Source organism: Phaenicophaeus curvirostris, chromosome 4 (genome assembly GCF_032191515.1).
Source record: "Phaenicophaeus curvirostris isolate KB17595 chromosome 4, BPBGC_Pcur_1.0, whole genome shotgun sequence".
Lineage (NCBI taxonomy): Eukaryota > Metazoa > Chordata > Aves > Cuculiformes > Cuculidae > Phaenicophaeus > Phaenicophaeus curvirostris.
The window spans coordinates 69,037,197-69,061,535 of record NC_091395.1 but is presented as its reverse complement, the minus strand read 5'-3'; the positions used below and the strand labels follow the sequence as shown (position 1 = coordinate 69,061,535).

General features: G+C 37.4%; 1 protein-coding gene across 1 annotated transcript in view; it reads right to left on the bottom strand.

Annotated features, from left to right (window-relative positions):
- The window catches only part of ZFYVE28 (zinc finger FYVE-type containing 28), a 157,692-nt gene that overhangs the window by 8,722 nt on the left and 124,631 nt on the right, over positions 1-24,339 (bottom strand). The window contains exons 9-12 of the mRNA XM_069856465.1: positions 21,833-21,937; positions 6,486-6,640; positions 5,796-5,912; positions 4,130-4,234 (exon numbers count right to left, since the gene is read on the bottom strand). Coding sequence (XP_069712566.1) covers positions 4,130-4,234; positions 5,796-5,912; positions 6,486-6,640; positions 21,833-21,937 — 482 coding nt within the window. The remainder of the gene's footprint in view (positions 1-4,129; positions 4,235-5,795; positions 5,913-6,485; positions 6,641-21,832; positions 21,938-24,339) is intronic.

Genomic DNA, 24,339 nt, shown 5'->3' with positions numbered 1-24,339 from the left:
CACAGGGACAACAGCAGTACCACAGAAGGTTCCAGGACACAGATGCCTTCTGCAGTTACTGTGATTCAGAGCATGCACCACTGGTAACAGAGAACCCAACCTGTTTTTTTTTCTGAGCAGCTGCCACTTAAATTTGCTTTGCATTTATACACAGAACTTTGTTCCCACTGGCCATCTTTTCCAGCACAAAACCAGGGCACTGTATTTAAGTTTCACTGTATTTAAGACTCATTTATGGCATATTGTATAAATTAATCTTATATTCTAGGAAAATATAAGTATACCTGGCTTACATTCTCTCCCTATAAAAATATAGCGTTTTTTATATTCAGTGAAGTATAAATACACATGCTTCCTTGAAATAAAATCCTAAAGCATTAAGACAAAGGTGAACATACACACCATAGGCTCATCTGTACTTCCTTCCAAAAACGCTTTCCTTTTGGAATGTCAATTAAGCTGTGGTTTATTGTATTTCAGCCTTCTGAAGGTCACAGGATTTAACTCCTATACCCTTGCCAATGTCAGCTGGCTTGTAACAAACATTCATATTTGTTTTATGACCCAGACCAGCTGGTGGGTTTTATATACAGTAAGAATGAGAAATCTGACAAAAACAAGTGATTCATCTTCATAATCTGAGTGGAAGCTGGAATCTTCAGCAGAACCTTAAAACTATTTGTTTATTTGTTCAGGTTGCTGGGTTTGTCTTCTGGTTTTTTTTTATTACTACTGATTGGATGCAATCTTAAACATTAGGTACTTTAAGTATGAAAGTTTTATTTGATAACTGCAAAAAGCTTTCCTGGCAGATAGCTTGCTATCTCAATTTGATCCATGCTCCTATTCTGCCATGACGGCAGAAGGGAGGAACTACTGATGTGCTCATTTGCTTTGAATAGTTCTCACTTTCAGCTGAAATCATTAAGAGTGACCTGAAGTGCAGAAATTATGTACAAAAAAGATACAATTAATTTTGGTGCAATGCTGTTAACAGATTGGTGCAACACTCTCAGACTTTGCATTAAATCCATTTACAGTGATACCTGCAACACACTCCTGCGGGTGGCCAGCAGCCCAGATTTGTCCTGGAGGACAAACCCATCAGGCTTGCTGCAAGAAATTAGGCACAACGTTCATGCAACAAAGGTTGCCTTTGCCACTAGACATCTTCCATCTGTGTCCAAACACCACCCAAAGTCAGGGGCTGCTGCTTCAACAGCAGCCAGCAAAATTGAGCTAGGTAGAAAGGTGTTATATAAAGGGGAAAAGGCACAGCGCTGCTGAGGTTAGAACACTGCTGTAAGTTTACGCCTCATGCTGGATGTCTTAGGAACAGCAAAACCAGGTACCCCACTAGCTGTAACTGCATATCTCAGTAGAAAAAAATAGTCTGTACAACATTGCTAGCAATGAAAACTTGTGACCTGAAGGGACGGGGGCCTGGAATGTATTGGAGATGAGGGGACAGAACAGGCATTTGTAAAGTTCCCACAAACTCAACAAATGGACCCATTTCAGATGTGGCTTTTTGCAGAGCTCTGAGGTTTGTTCTTGTTTGGAAGGTGGAGCTCATCTCCATATGCTCCAGTAGCCTCTGCCTCTTTGAGATATAGAGAATTCCTGTCCATCAGCAAATTTGAAGGTTGAGTAAGAGCAGAGTACACTAGTTAGTTTACACGGCCAGAGGAGCTGTACTGATTCGGACAAGCAGGTATTCACAACATAACCACTTACACACAAGCCAAGTAAGACTCCCAGAGAAAGTCTGCAAGGAGATGGATTCAGACATGCCCAAGCCCAAGCGTACCTGCAGGAGCACCGGCTAACTGGCTCTAGAGGATTTGTTGCCATAGCAAAACATTGTGCCAAGGCAGCCAAACTCACACTGGCATCCAAGTCTGCTTATTCAAAAGAGATTCTGGAACAGGCTGCCCAGGGAGGTTGTGGAGTCACTTTTTCTGGAGATATTCAAAACCCACGTGGGCACGTTCCTGTGCAACCTGCTGTAGATGAACCTGCTTTAGCAGGGGGGTTGAACTAGATCTCCAGGGGTCCCTTCCAAACCCTGCCATTCTGTGATTCTGCAATCCTATAAGGCTCCGCTTTCCATCACATATGTGAAACACCTGCTATTTCAGAATAAAGGTGCAACCAGGAAGCTGGTTTTGTTGTAGTTGTCTGCATATGCTGTTAATAATTACAGGTTGGGCTTTACCATCTACTTAGGGCAGGGACGTAACTGAATCGCATTGCCTGAGTGCTCCAGGGGCCCTTGGAACTCCAAAGATTTCCCCTTAACTGTCCTCCTACGCAGCTATAACATCACCTAAGCACCCAGACTGTTGTCCTTTTATGTCAATAAATAACATCTCAAGCCACAGATTGCACTTCTCTAAACATAAAATCATGCCTATAGAAGAAACCATCAAAAGCTGAAGAACAATAACATGCCAGGGAAGTGAAGTGACTTTGCTATGATAAAATGGACACGGTGAGAAGGATATTCAGCATCCCACAGCTCAGAATAACTTGCTTTCAAGTTCTGTAAGTCAAATTCACTGACAGCATCAGGCATCGATTCAAAACAAAAGCATATGAACTGGAATAGTGGAGAATGAAAAATCTCTTGCATTTTTTTCAGATACAGGCTATACACGATAAGGATTTTGCTTAAAGATTTGCTCTTTACTGCATATTCTGTGACATTCTGAATTATGGTACAAAAAAAAAATCAATTAAAATGACTACTGAATAGTTCTTTATGTACCACCAAATCATCTTCCCCCAGAAGAGATAATATTCTTACCATGCATTATAAATGAATTAGCCCTGCTGTTCTAAATAAATAGATTAGATTTGAGATCCTTTGGCCTGCAGCTTCTGAAGAAGGGAGAGCAAGCAAACCATGGGTTTTATATAAACACAAAATAACTTGTAAATATGTAGCATAACTCTAAAACCTAATCTTTAAGAGCTTTTTCTTCCCCCTCTGTGTTTAGTGATCTTTATTATAAATGACAAGAACCAACATTTATTTTCTGCTCATCATCCCCCTCTGCACACAAGCAGACATGTACACTCTTACCACTCAGTTCTCACTCACCTGCATTCAAAACCCCTCATTGGAAGAACAATAATGTATGCAGACAAATAAGACAATAATAGATCAAAGCTTTAAAGGACAGGATATTACTGCACACACGAGAAGCTCAGATACAATTTTACAGTTGACAGTTGTCTTTTATTTCTCACTTGACCACAGAGACACGACCACTCTGATAACTGGGCTCCTGGTATGCTGAAACAACCACTTAGCCCTGAAGATCAAAGCCGATTGCTTTATTGTTCACTCTATCTCATACATCTACTTTTTATTTTCTTATTCTTTGACTGCAAGTGCTCCAATATCTTTTAATCCTTTTTTTATACAATGTTTACCATACTATGGCTATAGTCCATAACTGAGTCCTATGCGCTCCTGCAGCAGCTCAGATAAAAAAAACCCAAAAAAACCAGAAAAAACCCCCTTTTGAGGTCTCTGAATACTTGAATCCCTACCAAACTGAGACTTATATATGCACTTTTCTTCACTCTTATCATGTATTCAGCGAGATTCAAGTAACCTCAGCAGACTTAGCTAAAACATTTTCTTCAAAGTAACAGAATGAAGAATATGAAAATAATAACCAAAATATTTCTATAATATTGAAGACAAAAGTGACGAAAATATGAAAGGTGTTTCTACTGTGGGAAAAAAAAAGCATCTCAACATATAGTAAATGATATAAAAGATCTCTTTAGATTTGGCTGAGAAGACCCTATTTAAGGCTTTGCATTTCACACATAATGCCACAAGCTCTACTAAAGCCTTGACCACACAGAGCCTCTCTCCACTGATACAAAGGAATTCATACTGAATATGACTATTTGTAGATCAGAGTTTCATGACGCTGTTAAAAAAAATCTGAAAGAAAAATGCTCAGTGAATCTGACTGTCTCTAAACCATACCACAACAATATTCTACAGTTACTTTCCCGATCTATGCTTTAGTAGAGTTTTCATTTAATGATCATTTTTTTTGTACATCAGTGTTGTCTCATTTTATTCTCAGAAAAAAGAAAGTACCTTCAAAGTCCCCATCTCTGGCTTTTGCTGCAAGTTCTGAGGATGATATGCTTTCTTGACATAAAGCACAGTCTTCCAATGCTGCATTCCTTAAACCCTGATTAGCTGTAAAACAAACCAAAAAGTACTGAAATCCATATTTTTCCAATTTGCACTTAAAATACAGTGGTAGAACTTCTGGGATTAGATTACAGTAGTATATATATGAACCTTCTTATACTTTTTGCTTTTTCATTACCCTGACACAAAGAGCGATTTTAAAATATCTCCTCTCTTCTTCTGAATGACAACAGAAATGAAAGATGCTGTTATTAAAGAACATACAATCCTCTTACTTCTAGCAGTTTAGCTGCATCCTGTATTTTATTTTCCAGTTCTTAACTTGGATCCTCTACAAAGAAGTAGATTATAAGAACCACCAGAGATTCCCTAGATGAATCATACACATCAAAACACATTTCAAAGAGAAACTTCATTCCAAATGTCCCCGACTTTTACTTGCTCATTTTGCTTATGCTTACTGTTGTCAACATTCTCTTTTTTTTAAAAAAAACCAAAAAGATAATGTAGCAGTTCATCCATTAGCAATTACTCCAATCAAGCAGTGTTGACTTATATGTTTCCTAGTGATAAACCTTTACAGCTCCAGTTTCTTTATGACTTATTTTAATGTTCAGGAGATCTCAGATTCTTCCTTTAGCTATTCCGCCTAACCCAATTTTTTCTTGCCAATAGACAAAAAAGTCTCTTTCCGCATCAAGACATCCTGTCATGACAAAAAAGTTCTGGAAATTTGAAGCAGAAGTGAAAGAGGACGATAACGCATGTCGTGCATTACCTCACTGCAAGTTGTGTTGGATTGAATTTTTTCTGCTAATTTAACCAACTTTTAACTTAGCATTCTACATAAAACCCTCAATGCTTTTAAATTAAACTAGGAGAAAGGGAAAATAAAAATTTTCAATCATGTGGAAAGAGAGGAAAAAATAGAAAGTTCTGATAGCATTCAGATGCTGATAGTTCCAATCATAAAGGACAAAAGTAATAGCAATCTTTCTGGGATGGTGTGGTTATTTTTAGGTAAGTTAGCAGACTTGCCTCTTCAAACAAGAAATAATCAAAATGGTGACAGACAAAAAAATTTCTTGTGCTGGCTCATAATCTAGTTTTGGTTCTACTATCTGAATTATCTAGAATTCAGAAGTGGGTATTTTTCTGTTTTAAAGACAAATTCAGCATGCTGCAATTTCTACAGAACAGATCAGATTTCAGCATTTACCTGGGCATTCTCATCTTACAATCTGCTCTTTTAACACAGCAGTAAAAACTTCACAAATATATATGTATTGGTAAATTAAAATATGTCCATCAGGGTAAAAAAAAAAAAAAATCTATGAAGTCCAAACCCTGCATAGGTTATGTTATTACCATATGGGCTACACACACTGTTCTTCTATGCACTCCTGAGTACCTATACTTCCAGCGTCTTCATCCTGCTTATTGTCTGTTTCCACGCTTTTATTTACACTTAGGTCAAATCACTGTATGGAAAGCCCTGCCAAAAAGTCAACAGAACATTAGGAAACTCTTGTCAAATACTTCAGGGATCCCCATGAGGCTACCAGCAGAAATTCATTATAGAAAATGAATGTTTAAATCTCTTCACCTTTCTTTTGCTTTTCTTTGTCTTCTGTTTCAGGCTTGGTTGCCATAACTTCAAACAAGGTCTTTAAGATACTTCTCAGATCACTAGCATAGTTTGTCTGCAGCTGGTCAGCAACACCTGGGAGTTTGAGAAAATGGGTAAATCATTAGTAGACAATTACACCCTAAAAAAAAAAAGTATATTTGTTTCTTACTACCTGTAACAGCCTCATATTTATTTTTGAGGGGATCACTTGCTTAGATTTGGATTAAAAATTGAACATTTAATTAAACTAATTTTCCATAATGGCCAAGTTACATTCTGGTCTTTATGCTACCTATAATTTCGTACACATCTTCCTGGTCCTTCGGCAGGAAACACAGAGATTTCTTTTAAATTAAAATACAAATGCTGCACTGAACTTCTTCCCTTAAAGCCACAGGGCACCACCAAAGATAAAAAAAGCACTTTGAAGTCAAATCTGTTGGTGTTACCAAATTCTTCATCACCACAGGTCCAAGATGTCCGTAGCCTTGAGTCTGTAGGTTCCCATCAGTTACAGGTGTTTCTATACCAGCCTGCAACTTAGGCCCCCAAACCAGTCTTTCTGCAATTTCACCTCTAGGCTCATCTATCATAACTTTCTGTGCATCAAAAAAGTCCCAAGGGATTAAGAGTTTTTACATTCAGAACATGAGGCTACCGTTATACCTGAGATACAGACAAAAAGGCGATGAATAAGATCATTGCTGCCATGAAATCTGGATCTGATCTTTTCTCGGGTGGCAATTTTGGCAGCCTGCAAAGCGAGCTGGATCTCTTCCTGATCGATGTCATCAGATGAACAAGAACTCGTCATTAAACTGCTGTCAAGAGAAAAAAAAATGTAAAGAAAAGCCATCTAAATTTTCACTCAGTTGTTCAGGTTGTTCAGCAAATCCTAAAGGATTTATGACTCAGGCAAGAATGTATAGCAAACTGGAACTAATTGCTGCAAATTCTTGTTCATCAACATGTAATCAATCACCATCATGTTTGATTTTCACTCTGTGGCATAGCTGCAAAAAACTCTCTTAAGCAGAAAATATTTTGCCAGTTATTCCTTGCATTTTCCTTAGCTATTACAAAGGCTGCACCATTTTTCACATCAACTTATTCTAAAAGCTCCATCTAACTCCACCAAAAATCCAGTCGGGGACTATCAACCTAAAAATGAGAAAGTCAGTTCTGAAGTCAACTTAGAAACATGTTAAAGTGGAAGTTAATTTGAAAAAAAAAGAATTTCTGAATTATGTTACCTTAATATAGTGAGAACAGAATCTAAATATAACCTTACAATTAAAAAAGGAAAGAAGGGAGACAAAATACGATTGACACAGTAGAGACGTAGATTACATACCTAACCGTAGAAACTCCTGAGATGTCAAACTATTGCAATAGAATAGTTCATAAACTCCAAAGAGATTAAAATGTGATGCCAAATGCCTACCACAGATTTAAATTTTCTTTTAAAAGAACAGATGCGCAGTTGCCAGCCATTTCCACCCCCACCCCTCTTTATGGAGAGGAAGGTTGAAACAGCCTGAGACTGGAGAGAAGCTTTGGTGGGAATCTAGCTTCTTCAAATATCAGGGATTACTTATTTGTAAATCAAGATGTATTTTTTTTTTTAAAAAGGAAGTACTTACATAAAAAGTAGTACTTTTGTCAACAGAAAAGCCCTCAACTGGGAGCAGAGCATAGGATATGATTACAATTAAGTCCTAAGGATTCACTGTGTTGACTGAAGACAACATTCCTTCTTACTCTACTATACTCGCAGACAGAGGAGCACTAAAACATCTTCCTCGTTTATTGGAAAGAGTTCTTGCTATTTATTATAAAAAACTAGAATATTTTACTTAAAATCATACTTTCGATGTCCAAAAATCCAGTACTCTCTACTAAGCAGACAACTACGGTGTTAAAAAAAAGGTTACTGACTGCATAAATCTTAAGCACAAACAGCTATTGCAGGATAAGACATATAGGCAACATTTAAAATTATTTACAACAAAATTTTATGGGATATAGTTTTGAAATTCTACTTGTAAAGTATACAGATAATCCTTTAAAATGTAAACATGAATTTATTAGGCCATACCATCTTTAAAACCCTATTGAAAACAGAACAGAAAATAAATATTGGAGATTAGTGATTGATAGAAATATCGCACCTTGAATACCTTGTTCAGTTTTGGGCTTCACGGTACCAGATATTGAGCTGCTGCCCAGCGAAGGGCAACGAGGCTGGTGAAGGGTCAGGAGCTCAGGGGTTATAGGAGCGGCTGAGGGAACAGGGGCTGTTTAGTCTGGAGAAAAGGAGGCTGAGGGGAGACCTTATTGCTGTCTAAGTTACCAAGGAGGTTGTAGCAATGTGGGTGCTGGTCTCTTCTCCCAAGGGACAAGTGACAGGAAAAGAGGAAATGGCCTCAAGATGTGCCAGGGGAGGTTTAGATTGGATATGAGGAAAAATTTCTTTACTGAAAGAGTGGTGAAGCAATAGAATAGGCTGCCAAGGGAAGTGATGGAGTCACCATCCCTGGAGGTGTTCCAGAAAACATGCAGATGTGCTGCTTCGGGACGTGATTTAGTAGGTGTGGCGGTGTTGTGTTGATGATTAGACTTGATGATCGTAGAGGCCTTTTCCAACCTTAATGATTCTACGATCAATGGCAAACGTGTAAGAAGAGTACCTTAACTAGCTTGCCATTCTTTCAAAGACTGAGTAAAAGGCAGGCTTGCAAGAGACCCATTGCTTTCATAGCATCTAAGGCTATTAACATGCATGCGAGACAGTGAAAAGGTCATGTAAGAACACTGCTTATGAAGGAATAAACTGAAAGGCAGCGAGAGCCAGAAGGAACCGACCCCTGATTTGCAATGGCATGTGGTAGGTGATTGCCCACTCCCACAAACGCTTACACATGCAGATAAAGGAGTTTGTTTGCCTTGTAGCACAGCAAAATAAGGTCTACTTTTTTGTTTGTTTTTGAAAGAATTATCTTATAAACACATTTTCACTAGATATTGTTCTCCAAGACAAGCATGGACCTCATGATGGAGACAAATGCAATCTAAAGTAATTACATATTCCCAACACAATGGTCTTTCTGAAACTCCCAGAAAGCAAAAACCTCAGTGCAAGGGAAAGCAGAGGTGCTGATTCAAGGATGAATCTTCCCTCCAAATCACAGTTAAAGAAATATTTCAAAGTAAGGTGTTAAGTGGGCAGAGAGCTGTGAAGAGTGCTTTTCAGGAATATAAACTACTTAGTCCATTCCCATTTTGCAAAAAAAATAAAGGCTCATTCCAAAATTCTGACCAAAACTCTGACTACTTTTAATAACGTTTGCCTTTCCAAGTCTCCTTGAACTGGAAGGAATGCAGTTTTACCTACTTACTAATTTGCCCAAGGAATGTGGTTTGACCCACTTCTGTCCCAGGCTAATCCTCGTTAGATTTTGTGATGTGTCATTAAGACTGGTTATGGACCACCATAAAACTAGTTGGAACTTTTTTTGTCCTAAAAATCCCAAGTGAAGAGCACATACAAATTGCTTCAGCACTGTGGGATGGAAGGTCAGCATGTATGCATATTCCCATTTATAACATACTTTCACATGCACATCCACATGTCAAGTGCAATATTGATATCAAAGAGGCTCAGAATGGAGGGTATTTTGTATTCAGGACTGCTTGTGCCATGGGAAAGAGAAAAGTCAATGTTCCAGAATAGTTTTAAATGGGACTTAAGAATCACAACAGAGTTTAAAACATTTACTATACCTTTACAAGCAGGACCAAGCAAGATTTAAGCAAAAATGACTCTCAAAGAATGACTAATGACCATCTGTTCTTTAAAATATATTTTACTGTTGAAAGATGTAGCCAGAAAATAAATATTTCAGCAGCAGTCAGAAATACTGTAAGAACAGACACACAGCAATTGTTTCGGATAAACGGCAGAAGAGACGGCTTTTCTTATAACAGGGCAGCTCAAACAGCAATGATTGCATCTATGCAAATACTAAAGTTTTTCTTGATTTTTTTTTTAAACTGACATTATAGAAAATAAACCTGAATTTTGATCTACAGAATTCAGCTTAACTTTTCTCCAAATTATACTTTCAAACAAGTTATTTTTTTAGTTCTGTAAGGAATATCATCGCTAGATGGCTTACCTAACATGCATAATTTGGCTCAAAATTCTCAACTGATACCAGGTATGCAGGAAGCATTTCATTAATGTTAGACTACACTCAGATCTGGAATGTTTCACTGCTGATATCTGCAGGATCAAGTACAACTACAGAACAAACAGCCACACTAAGTAGCAAGACACAAATCCTCATTTTCTAAACTTCTTGGTTGAAAGGAACCCTGCATTACCCAGGGAATTAAGTTAAGAAGAGATAAGATCAAAATAAGCATGGAATTTCCTTTGTGAAGTGTTTATCATACAAATAATGCTTATCATGTATTTATTTGTCATGTTGTAAAATCAGTGAAAAGTTAACATGTCTGAAGGTAAATATAAAGAAATAAGACATTATGTAAAAGGTTGTTTCCAAACAGTAAACCTGTTACACAACAAAAGAACAGACACCCTCTGGCAAAAACAATGAACTAGCTTTTGATCTAAAGCTAGCAACTTTAAAACTACTCTCCATTTTTCATTTTACAAGACTAGCACGACTCTTACAGCGCTTTAAAGATGTGTCTCTAGGACACGTACCTGGTGTCAAAACTTGACTAGGACATTTAGTCAACTATGTGCACACAAAACCCAATAATGCAATTGTACACAGTATCCAGTATCTTCTTTCACCCGTGGAACCAATCTGCTTCACAGCTTTTAAATTCCAAAGGATACTTTTGGGCCAGGTTAAGCAGTAGTATCCATACGTAATGGGAACAGGACTGTAGAACGAGATTATGACTAACACTTTCAGAAGTGACCAGATGGCTTCAGGTAACCATCTGTAGATCTTGCATGGAATTTGTTGGGCATTGACACTCATCCAAAAACAGCGACAGCAGCGAAGTCTAAATCTGAACAAAGTCAGTTGATTCAAAGTTGGTCCAAAGTTAAGTATTTTACATTTGTGCTCAAAACTGGAGTCACTAGCAGTAGAAATCTGTGACCACTCAGAGGTGTTTCCTTCCAAATTCATTTAGAAGTATTTAGTTCATTAAACTTGAAATCTGCACTGAACGGAATGCAGAATGCATGCAATTATCTCAAAGAATTTCTCATTACTCACCAACATACCCTCAGAGTACCTTAAGTACGACTTACCATTTACAGCACTTGCAGACAAAAAGAATTTACAAAGTCATTGTATCAAATATAATGAATACAAAGAAATCAAATTAATTATGTTTTCAAAATAATAATTAAAAAAGTGGTTTTATTTGTTTGGTTTTAGTGGTCACTATTTGCAAAGAAGTAACCCCAACATATCTATCACACTATAAATGCTGCAACTATTTAACAGGAAAGTAAGATCGCCTTCAAAGCCCCTGATTTCAGGCAAGGTTTTTGATTACGATTAATTTTCAGGCACAGGTTGCAGAAGATAGTCAGTGGTGCCTTTTAACTGAGAGGGATTGAGTTCCAGCAAGACAAAGCACATCCCAATACAGTCTAACAGCAAAACACCTAGAGCTTCTCTGAGGAATGCCATAAATGTTTTCTAGAAAATTGCTAACACATCGTTCAGTGACTTTCCTTACACCATTTACATTTTACAAACACCTGTGACATCAGTGATAACTAGTTTTGTTAGTCTCCAGCAAATTCAACATGCATATAGAGAAGTAGTGTGCAACTATTTGCAGTAAAAGAGGTAACACTTTTCTGCTGTAGTGTGAATCTAAAGCTTGTGAAACCACTCCATAGTAAATTAAAAAATCTATGGTACTAATTCTAATGCACAGGTTTACTCACTTGGCAAAACCAGAGTGATGCATTTTGAGACAAACGTGCTTTTCAGGAAGATTTCATACATGCCATAAGCAAGCAGGTGGGATACCATTTACAGTCAAGAAATGTGACAATTTTGTGGAAGATTTTCCATAATCGCACACATTTCTATTGACACAAAGAACAGTGCAACTAGAAACCAAGGTGAAAGTTTTCACAAAGGGACAGTAATCTAATTCTTAGGTATCAATGATAGTTCATTAGAAAACTGATGAGAGATTGCCCATGAAGTAGAAAACAGCACAGTTCCTCGGACTTCAGCGACACTTCTTCATTTGCTCAAGCTGGCCTCAATGAATCTCTCATGGCCATTACTCAAAACGCCACAGGTTTTGAGTAATTAAGATAAAAATATATACATCTACAGCCATATCATGTACATGAATTTCCATATATATGTTTTTAATATTTCACTACTTATAATGCATTTCAAAAGACATTATCATGAGCTTTCATAGAATCATAGAATAACCAGGTTGGAAGAGACCTACTGGATCATCGAGTCCAACCATTCCTATCAAACACTAAACCAATTATCATTTTAGTTCATACAGAATTTAGCACAAAGGCCACCTTATGCTCTGTGTACAATTTCTGTAACATATACTTTTAATCCAGTTTATGATATTTGAAGGTTTTTTCTCTCCTATCTGATTTTTTTTATACTTTAAGTAATTAAAAAAAAAAAACCCCAAATTTTTGAGGTAAATCTATGTTATCATCTGCACACAATTTCTAATGGTACATACATCCCCGTGTAGGCTGTAACTGGAAACTCCACCGCTAATCTGTCAACCTTGTCCTTCCCAAGCTATTATTCTTACTTTTATACTTTTTAAGGCTCTTGTCAACTCTGGGCTCCAATTTGTAAAAAAAGAATAAAGAACTGCTCCACAGGCCATTTAAAGATAATAGTTGGGGAAAGACAAAGGTTGTCATGAGAATGACAGGAAGAAAATAATAGGGGTTCGGTATGTATGACGCTGTGGTTGTAAAAAAAAATTACTGCTCCCATTCTGCTTTTTGCAGTACCTCTGCTGTTTCTCTTTGGATATTCTCACAAGAAACAAAGTAAACAGCCGGTTAAAACCCTTTGGATTCTAACATGTACCAGTTTTGATATGTTTGAGAGGAAAACTATGAGATTAACAGCTTCTCACGGTTACTTTAAGTGAAGGGGGAGGCTAGACACTCAATTTTAGAGTCATTTAAACAAAATCCAGAACAAGTCTTATTATTTGGTAATAGCATATAGTTATTTGACTAGGGACTATATTTTAAGGAATGACCTCAGAAGCTACATTTAAAGCAGACTAAAAAAAGTTTTAATTCAGAATTTTATTTCTTGACTTTATAATCCTAATATTTCACTAAGTCAAGAGAGCTTTTGCATGCAGTCCTTTTGGTATTTTCTCTCTATTTTTAGAGAAAAGGCTAAATAGAGGGAGAGAAAAACCCAAACCAACCCATAAAGTGTTCCCAAGGCTTCAAATCTTTGTCTTGAGAAACAAATCATGCATTTGCATGCAAATCCCTCCATCAGGATCAATCTAGCTTAGTCACCACCAGAAGGAGTGGACTTGACTACACTACAATATTATCACATGTATTAGTAATGCCCAACTCCATACATGGTAGCACATGCCTCACGCCTCATCCGCTGCCAATCTTTTGAATTCCAGAGTAGGGGAATTATTTTTCACATACTGCAAGATTTGCAGAAGCCCCTTCTCAACTTCTGCCCCAGCAGAGGTGGGCAATCTGAGATCAGCTCATTAAAAGGAATAATTTGGCTAATGGGATTAGTTATGTGTCCTAAGAGGTATCTTCATTTGGGAAAAAATCCTGAGTGTTGAAGACCACTGACTTTTGAAATCAACAGCTGCCCACTCTTCTGGAAGAACATCATCTTGAGTCCTTCTTCAGCTTTTCAAACCTCAAACCGCAGACTGTTCTCGTTGTATTTATCATGATGGACCTTTTGAAAAAATACAGCTGATGAAGCAGCATTTGGCTGAATGGATCCACCATAAGAAATTACCTAGACAAGTGGCTTATTACCACCCTTACAGTAATGATCCTATATTTCAAATGGGAATTAAAATAAACAATATCATCAGTGCAGGATTTATAACGTTTCTCAGTGCTCTCTCCTAAACAGCTTTTCTGGTCATTAAAGATAAAACCATAAGAGTGAATATGAAAAAGTAACTTAAGAGCATTAGTAATTAACATGGCCTCTTTCTAGCTATCAAATTTAATCTCAGATACTCGCAAAGTACTACATTTACTATTTTTCCGAAAATTTAAACCAGAAAAGGATAAATTGCACATGATAAGGATGAAACTCAAGAAAAAAATAAAACTGAATATATAAGAAGTTAGAATATTGTTTAGGTTCTACTAAGATTTTCTCAGTTCCATCTTAACATTCTTTTTCCTAACAGTTTGCTGTAATCAGACATGCATTTATAGCTCCCAAGTGTTCCCTTACACCACCAAGAGACAACTAATGTGGGATTAGAGCACAGAAATACCTAAACTTCAAAAATAATCCTGAACTGCAAAAACTGAATGCAAACCCAGAAAATATTAATACATCACTTATGAGGAAACTCTATGTAATATCAGCTCCAGTATCTGATATCTTATACCTTATCCAGAATTTGACGCTGCAAAGACAGAACCTGGATACCTGATGCCAGACAGAACTACTTCCAGTGCCAGAGTTATTTCATATAGCTCTTCAGCAATGTCCTCTGCAATACAGAAGCAACTGTTCTGTATGGCATAGCAAAAAGTGAATTAATTTAGCACCCAGTTCCAGCAGACCCTCTCCTGAGTTCCAGCTCCTGTGTGTGGCAGAAATGGAGATGGAGAAGCAGCACTGAAACATTCTCCAGAACTCTGAGGGACAGGGGAAACTCATTAGCATATCCTTTTCATAACACCTCCATCAGTTGCTTCAAAAAATAACGCAGAACAACCAGCTGAAGCATTAAAGCATCCTAGGGTTTGGAAGAATCCTGCAGGAATTCGGCATCCAGCCGTGGGAGTCAAAGCTAAGAAAAGCTAATTAAAGCATTAGGTGGAGCCTTAAAATTGTAATTAGGAAAGAAAGCTTTCTCTCCATTTTTTCACCTTCAACGAAGAAATCTTCTCTTTTTTTCCTCCAGTATAATGTGGTTTTACAATCTATCTCGGTTATAGGCATTCCCAAAACCTCTGCAAAACCTGCAATTACTATAGTGATTTCAGTTAATTACACATAATCTCAAAACTCCCAAGTGTGCTATTCTAAGGTTGGGTTTGGGGTTTTTTTTTTTGAGGAAAACAATATGTAAAAGGAAATCTAATTTCTGAAAACTAGTAATTTTGTTCCATTACTAGCACAGAGAACACCAAGTGACATTCAACAACACATTTTTTCACGTCATTAAAAATAACGTTATTATAAATGTGTCCAAATTACCAAAAATGAAAATTACAAGTGAGCTATTTAGAAATAAGAACATAAACTTATTATGATCACTTTTGTCAGTCTCCAGTCAGATACTGTGCCACCCGGAACACAGCCCCCACATGGCAAATTTTGAGGTGTCTGCCACTTCTGCTAAAACAGACTTAGTGCCTCTGCCACTAATGTCACGCAGCTTCAAACACTGCCCTATTTCACTTGACTTACACACCAAGGAACATATTTTATATTTAATTTACTACAATCATATTGGATATATTAACATTGCTAAAATATGAGGCTTTTAATTTTAATAGGGAAAGACTGAAAACTTTGAACCACCGAATTTTCACTTTCCCACTGTAACAAGTTCTTGTTAACAAGGAGCTCACACAAGCTGCCTGGGTTATTGCTTGAGAACATAAAATCTGCATCAGTTACTTGTTACTGAAGACAAAGATAGACATATAATGTACCAAAAAGTACCTTATGCAATTTCCTAGAGAGGAATGCTACAGCTTAGAAAAGGCTGCGATATTTAGGTGGGTTTTTTTTTTTTTTTTTGTCTTTTAGGCTGAAGAACAAGAAAGGCATGAAACGCATCAAGAAGAATCCTGGCAGTGAGACATCTGCTTCAGTCACATATGTCTCACTGACTAAAATTGCAAGCAAAAGCTGACAGACCTCATCAACACTGACTTCTTAGTTTTGCTGGTATTGCTCAGCTGGCTGTTGGGGCAAGGGATTTAGCAGCAAAATGAGAAGATTGTACACAGCAGTCTGTTTATGACTGTATTAGTATGCATATTATTGTCCTCACAGTGCTTGAGTGACAGTGCTACACAAAACAGCACAGACTCCTAGAGCTCAAAATGTACACAGACAGTTTTCAGTTCAAAATCATTAGGAATGAATAGCATCTATTCTAGAAGTCATTCTGATTTGCACAAGGTATAAACCTCTTTCTCTCTCACAACTCTTCTCACTGAGCTCTTTATTACCATGATTCCAGTATAGCACAAGTAAAGCCACTATCACCAGCCATTTCTGGTTTTGGGTTGTGCTTCCATGAAGAAGGGTTCCACAGAAAAAAGAGGAGAGTAATGTACAGTAATGCATTATTAAAACAAAGATGGCAGTACTAAAAATTAATGCAGAATTAATCTGTCAGTTTGCATAGCTTAAACAAGTATAACCTGACCAGGTTAACAATAGTAAAACCACAAGAGAGAAGATCTGGAGACACAGCTGACCGGGTAGACTGTGACATAACAGCAAAAAATACATTGCTGAAGCATTTATTGTCCTCGGAATTATCTACAAGGCCCTCAGGAGCAGTTGTGATCACTTTACTAAAACTTCTGGGCATATGATCTGTGCTTTGGTAGCGCTCTGGACCATGACATGGAAGTACCAAATTGTGCTAGTATAATTCACAGTCCTGTTGAATGACCAAGTTATGCTTCCTTCTTGCATCCTCTTTGAGGCACTGAGATGTACTGATGAAAAAACACAGTAAAATCTGGCTTTGTAAAAAACTGTCCATCCACAAATACTTGGTCTGTGAGAAGGGTAGGAAATTGGCTCCCAGGCTGCACTCAAAGGGTGGTGTCGTAAGTGGGATTCCCCAGGGACTGACGCTGGGCTTCACACACTGTTCAACACCTTTGTAAGTGGTCTGGATGATGGGATTGAGAGCTTCATCACCAGGTTTGCTAATGACACCCCGCTGGGTGGTGAGGTGCGGATACATCCATAAGGGAAAACCATCTTACACAGCAACCTGGGCAGGCTGGAAGAGTGAGCTAGCAACTACAGTATGGGGTTTAACAAGGACAAGCACGAGATTGACATAACCCAACAGCCCCGTGTAGGCTGGGATCTGTGTGGGTGGGAAGCAGCCTTGCTGGAAGGGACCTGAGGGTCCTAGTGGACAACAAGCAGAACAGGATTCAGCAACGTGTCATTGCAGCAGCGAAGGCAGATTGGATCCTGGGCTGCAACTGCAATGGCTTTACTAGCAAAGACAGAGAAGTGATCATCCCACTCTACCAAAAGATTCTAAGGCCACAATTCAAGAAAGATGCAGACAGACAGACAGGGTCCAAAGGAGGGTCATGAAGATGATCAAAGACTGAAGAACTTGCCCTACGAAGAAAGGCTGAAGGACTTATGTCTTTTCGTACTGCAGAAGGGAAGCTTAGGGAAGACCTTATCATAGTATTTCAATACTTCAAGAGCAGCTACAAAGAGGATGGAGGTTGTCTTCACACAAGCCATATGGCAAAACCAAGGGGCAATGGGTACAAATCGCAGTGGGAGAGGTTTTATCTCAAAAGAATTTTTTTACAGTGACAACAATCAGTCACTCAAAAATGATGCGATGGAGTCCCATTCACTGGGGCTTTTCAAGATGCGACTGGACAGGGTGCTAGATCTCACATAGGCCCCCTTTCCCATGATAGGATGGACCAGGTATCTTTTGGGATTCCTTCAATCTGGGCTGTTCTATGATTCTGCAAGCTGAGTGGCAAGATAGCTTCAAACAGTCTCCTGCAAAACACCCTCTGTTTCTGAAGGACGTAATCAAAATTTCATCTCTCATTGACACACAAGGATAACCTTCACTGCCTTGTACCACGTTTGTTTATACTAACAGAGATATATTCAAAATACACAATAAAGCAAGTGATATCCTTCAATTATATCCAGCAAGCCAAGAACCTTTGACTGCGCCTACCTGTAGGGAAAATACAGATATTCTAACAGAAATAGCCAGACAAATACCCCACTCTAATTGCTGTCAGTCTTGCTGTTTGGGCACAGACTTGAGTCACAACACATTTGATACCTAGACTGTAAATAACAGGCTGTTATTTTATCACCAGTTTTTGTAAATGCCTGAAACTGTAGGGAAAAACCCACCACAAACCATCAATATTTAAACCGCAATGACACATCTAAAAGAAGTGACCACTGCCTAGAGAAGGCACAAGTTGCATCATTATGGTCAGTTTTTAAAGTACTTTTTTATATCTAAAGTTTCCATTTATTGGCTCATCACAAGCTTAAAACGAAGAAGGAGGTTTTACCACGTACTTTAGGCAGGCACATGAAGAAATACTGATGAATCTGTATTGAAGCTTCCCTTGCACTGTCTTACTCCAAAAACTCTGAAGCTTGTAATCAATTATTCATAATTATTTTGTTCTTATGTTGTCTCCCTTGTTTTTCCTCATCATTCCCAAAACAATGCTTTTCTTGCCATTTTCTAGCTCCAGTCTTTGAAAGAATTTAGGTTCATTCTTGGCTTTAAATATACCAAGACACTTGATTCTGTTAGCATATGAATAGCCTTCACTTAGCCTTCCACTCAAATTAATGGCTCCCTCAGGACCTTGTCCAATAATTCCAATGCATGCTGGAAGTTGACAGGCAAGTTCCTGCGAACAGTTTATTTTTAAAAGCTACCAACTTCACTACTTCCAACAATGAAATGGATAAGCTTCCAGCGGTGTCTTTTAATAGCTGCCTATTTACAATTTGGTAAGTTGTAGTTATATTAAAAAATGTCCTAAAAATAACATTTATGAAAAAAAAAAGCCATTAAAAAGGAAAAGCTGGGTGGATGGTTTCCTGGAGCTAACACAAGCAGTGGACCAACTGCCACTTCCCTGCCATAGTTATAAACATCTCATTTTCACTCGTCAGCAGTAATCATTCCACAGTCACATTGATGTAACAAAAAAATTCTGCAAACTCTTTTAAGTCTGCACAAACCCACAGTTTCTCTGAAACCTTCTGGAATATACAGAACACATTTACTCTTTGCTGAGAAAGTTCACTACTGATGGGGGCACCTCAAGACTGGATGCTGCTTAACAAACATCTTGTAAAAAATCATCTTCTGAACGGAACATTTAACCTTTTGACCATCAGACCTCTGAGATTAGAATAAGGAACCTTCCACACAGGTTGGGTACCACTGAAATAATCAACCTTTCCTTAGGAAAACCATTTGAGAAACCCTCTGTGCCTTCTTTTAAATCTGTGCTATAGAAACCTCGACCAAGGTTTTAAAATGTTTTTCAAATTACTGTGTAAGCACAGTCGGTAATCAAAGTATGCAATCATAGTTCTGATTTAAGACTGAAAATCTTTGGCCTAGATGCATTTCAACAAATTACAGGCTTAACCGAGGCTTCCACTTTTCTCCACTGACTAAACAGGGAGCCCACAGCATCAAAACTCCTAATTGAGGTATATCAGTTCAGTGCCTAAAATTAGGTGGGATGAATACAGCTAAAAAAATTACACAGTACTGTCTGAAGATGGAAAAAGTCTAAGGCAGTAAATCACAAGCTGATTTGAGGCAGTCGTCTTTAACAGGTTCTAAATGGTGCCTACAATGCTAACAGCTTTTTCCTCCCAATAAAAACCAGAATGGTAAACAACGACCCATGGGTTGAACGCTGTTCTGGGATCCAAGGAGCGGGAATATTCTCCCTGGTTCTCCATTTGGAAAACAATAAATGTACACATGTATAGAATTCCATATATACAATACTTCATACTTTCAAATCTGTTCAGTCTATGCTATTTAAGGCACTATAGTTTGCACAACGCTGTGCTCTTCTGGTTAAGCTGGTTTTGCTACCAGAGCAGAATTGTTTGAGGGCACTTGGGTATTTGCAATCCATACTGCAACCTGACAACACTACTTTCAGCCTCAGTGAAAGAGAATATGTTAGAGGACAAAGGAAACAACCAAAAACCAATTCAGGTATTATTTTGCATATGCACATGACATCAGGGAGAACGCTTATTTCAGAAAGAAACATTTTGTAGAGATTGTTTTTGCAAGGAACGTGCTTGTGGTAAACAAATGATACAACTCTAGAGAAGTTGTTTAATAGCTAAATAAAACTCTAGAAAATACAAGATAAAAGAGCATGAGAACCCTTTAAAAGTAACATATTCTAAAATACAACACAAATAGACATACTGAATATTAAATTTCTATGCACATAGATCTAGGAAAACAGTACCTTCTGGCTTTTTTTTTTGTTTTTCTTGTTTTATTTTATTAAAGTAAGCTGCTATAAGGATTTCAAAGTTATTTTAAACTAAGTATCTCAAAAAGGGGAAATTCACATCAGAATAGTCAAGTGGGCACTTGGCTATATTTTATTTTATTGGAGCATAAACTACAATCGCTAGATCTTTAGTAATATCAATGAGACACAGTAAAATAGACAACTTAGACTTCTTGCATGATATCCAAGCACAATACTGTGCTATTGTTCAGTGGAGAAAATCACAAATGCACATGTACAAATACTGCCTTATCAATCAAACTTCAAACAAAAACCTTTGAAAAAAGGGAAAGGACAGATCTAATTTATGAAGCATCAATGCAGTGTCCACTACAATACTAACAGACAAAGGCAGTACAGTAAGGCCTTGAAAAGAGGGGCTACACCTAATGAAGACTTATTCTCATTGCTCCAATTATTCCTGAAGAAAAAGTGAGGTTATTTCTATTGTCTGTTCAGACAGCCCTGTACAAAAGCCTTGTTGGTGTATACAGTATTTAAAAGAGGTCAATAATTACATGCAGGAAAATTTGGGTTTGTTTAAAGAAGTCAAGAGGAAATGTATTTCAAAATTAAAACCATGAAAAATAGTTGAAGTCTCATCTTTCTGCCCTTCTTGTCAAAATACAGAACTCAAAAAAAAAAAAAAGAGACTACACATGTGCACACCCTAAAAAATACATATTATTATATGTTTTTAACACTGTCTTTCTATCCCTAAACCTAGACAAAACTGGGAATTCCTGAAGTTTGATTCAAATGAAGTGCGGGATAAAAACAAACAAGGTGAAAAAGGGAGAACAAGTGGCAGTGGAAGATGATCTACCTTGATGGAAATAGTGGTATTTTAATTGGCCTGTACCAGAGTAATAATGTTACTGTACGCAATGTATGCAATAAATCACACACATGTACCTTACACATACCCTAAAAAAGCACAGAACTCACTTTCTGCTTCAGTAGCATTTATCTGCGCTACATTATTCCTCTATTATTCTCATCGAGTTCTCTAAACAAAACTCATGAAAATTAGAATTCTCATGCACTTTCATTAAATGAGAATAAAAACTAGCATTCTTCACAATTTTGGCCGCCGGCACTGTGGAATTTAAATTCTCATTAACTGGAATTATTTTACTATGTCATTTTACAAAGCAAAACAAAACGGAATAAACGTTTTCTAGAAGACCAAGACAAACATTTGGTACTTCTCAAGCCAAAACCTCAAGTTTCTCATGAAATCCTATACAGACAAATAAGAGGGAGATCACAGAAATATATAATTCATTGTTATTTACATGAAAACTTTTCCTTAAATAGTTGCCTCTCTGTTGCTAGGAAAAAAAAAGCATCTGCTGTTCAAAAGGAAGAACACTCAGAAGTGTTGCTGTCACTTGATTGTTAATTCAATGAAAGTTTTTAGCCGAGCATAACCCAATACCATTAGTCAAATCTGACTGCAAAGTGATGTTATTACCTCAGAGCGTATATGCTGGAGAGACTACATGTAGTGACAGAAACACTCTCATAGTCACTGCTGGAGATGGAGCTGAGGGGGGAATCACGTAAGCCATCCTGAGAACTGAAAAAACATACGGAAACAAAATGAACTGCTGAATCAAACAGAGGTAAAAACAGAGCACTGTGATAACTCATGGCTCGTCACAGATTATACAGAAATAAGAGTAAAGTGGCAGTTTTGGTTTTGCTCTTCAGATAATGATACAAACATATACAATTTGGCAGTCAGGGGGCACACAATCTTCAATTTAACTCACGTCATACAGCTAAAAGCTTCAGGGAATAACTGAGGATCTCATGTTTTCACAGGGTACAGAGGGAATAGTGTGCCCCTGGCTGCTAAGCATGGTTTAATGTTGTAACGAAGACTTAACTGAAAGTTCATAAAGTCACTGTGTGTTTCAGTCTATGACACCCTAAACATATTTCAAGGACTTCTGAAATACTCTGGCAAGTTTTTTTCCAACAGGAAGAAAAGTCTGAGCAAGCACAAACCTGACTCTTCAGTGAAGGAAGTAATACATCTACCCCTAATGTGCTCAGTTTCTCTAACTGCCATATAAGCACATCAAATGTTGTGCTTTACACCAACAGACAAGCAGGAAGGAGCAGTCCCATGGCTAACCACTGACATTTCATTATGGGAAATCCACTAGCCTCTAAGTAAAAGGACACGATTAATTTAAATTAATGGTATCGAACTTGTCTCTGGCATCCTTGGGCTAATGAAAAGCCTTTAAACAACACACTGTTTCACATATTATCAATATAAACTTGGATTAAAAGATTAAAAATAGTTTTGTAAGCACCACAAAGCTATCTTGGACAGACCAATTTTTTGCTTCAGTAACAATTTACTGCTCAGCTACTGGAAATTCCACAAGCTGAAAAAAATCAAACTATAGTGGATAAGAAAATATGTGATGTTGAGCAGAGGTATCAGAGCTGTATTGGCTCTAGGCAGTGCATAAGAATCATTCGAGCCTGCTAAAATCACATGTTCAGTCAACAGGAATCTTTGGACAACACAGAGAAACCTTGGGAATATCTTTAGTTAAAAGAGATGTAATTATATAGGTCAGGATTATTTTACTTTATTTCTCCACAATTACTAGCAATCTTTTTTATGCTCTTTTGATTTGTAGGCATACGTGGGGTACATATCAGATCATAGTTGGTTTGAAATTCTTTTCTTCTACCAAATTTATATTGTAGCTACTTTTGCATCTAGAAGTTTGGAAGAATGCTTAAGGGGAATTCTTCAAAGCAACGTATGGAAGGTATGTGTTCTAATCCCAGTAAGAAATAATAGGATTTGTTTGCATACCTCCCACTAATTGCTTGAAAAATGTATCCCTTCATGTTCCTCATTTCTGATTGCCAATTTGAAAATAAATCCCAAATGCACTATTCCTTAGTTGAAAGGAGAGCTGTCACAACTGGAAAATAATTTTATCAAACTTCATCAGAAATCTATTTAACTTTCAGTCGTTTTATGTAATTTCCCTTGCTAATTCTGCTGATTATGAAAAGATACATGCATTTAAACAAAAGCTTACTCTTCTATAGCTCATCACCTTACTGTGCTTTTACTGTCTGTTTTATGGCAACTAAATAATATTTAAAAAAACATTAGCATGCAATTTCACAACATGATTGAGCAGGAGAAGCAGTATTGCAAAGATGAACTGTATTGTTAAGAATGAAGCAATCTTTGAACAGCAGAACCAGGAAACAAGAACAACTACCAAACTCAGCACCGTCTTTTATTCTCTCTAACCTCCCTGCCATTTTCAGATTTTTCCACTGTAACTATCCTGCCAGTCGATTTAGGTAGTAACATTTTCTGAAAGATGTCAGGTTTACTGTCCTCCAGTGCTTTCTGTGATGCTTTGCCCGATATATTTGAAATCCAGTTAAAGTATCTCAGTTAGCAATGGTACAGGGAACAAAATTATGAAACTATTTAACAACTTAGATTCTATTTTCTTAACTTCTGGTTTTCTAGGTTTTTTGTTTGTTCTGTTTTAAAGAATTTGTGGTTTTCAGCTCTTATTCACAATGCAAAAGGCTAATACTTTTCCTACGTATAAAGAACTCAAATTTCCATATTTCTGTTTTTTTATTTTTTGAGTTAAACACTCTAGGCTCAAACATAAACCAAACAAACTACCACTGTTAAGTACCACCTCTCTATTAAAAACAGATAATATTTATTGCCAGCGTTGCCCCAAGTCCTGGAATCACTTTCTATCCTGAGGTAACTTTGTGGAATGGACAATCCAAGACAGGGCAAAACAATAAAGGAGGCAAAACATATTAGACCTTAATGGCAAGTAAATCTGATGAGTAACTTCCGAACAGAATGGCACACAACCAACTTACCCTATCAAAGACGGCAATGCTATCTTTATTTTCAACTCCATGGATGTTCTCTTGATCAGCTTACAAGCCTCTTTTCAA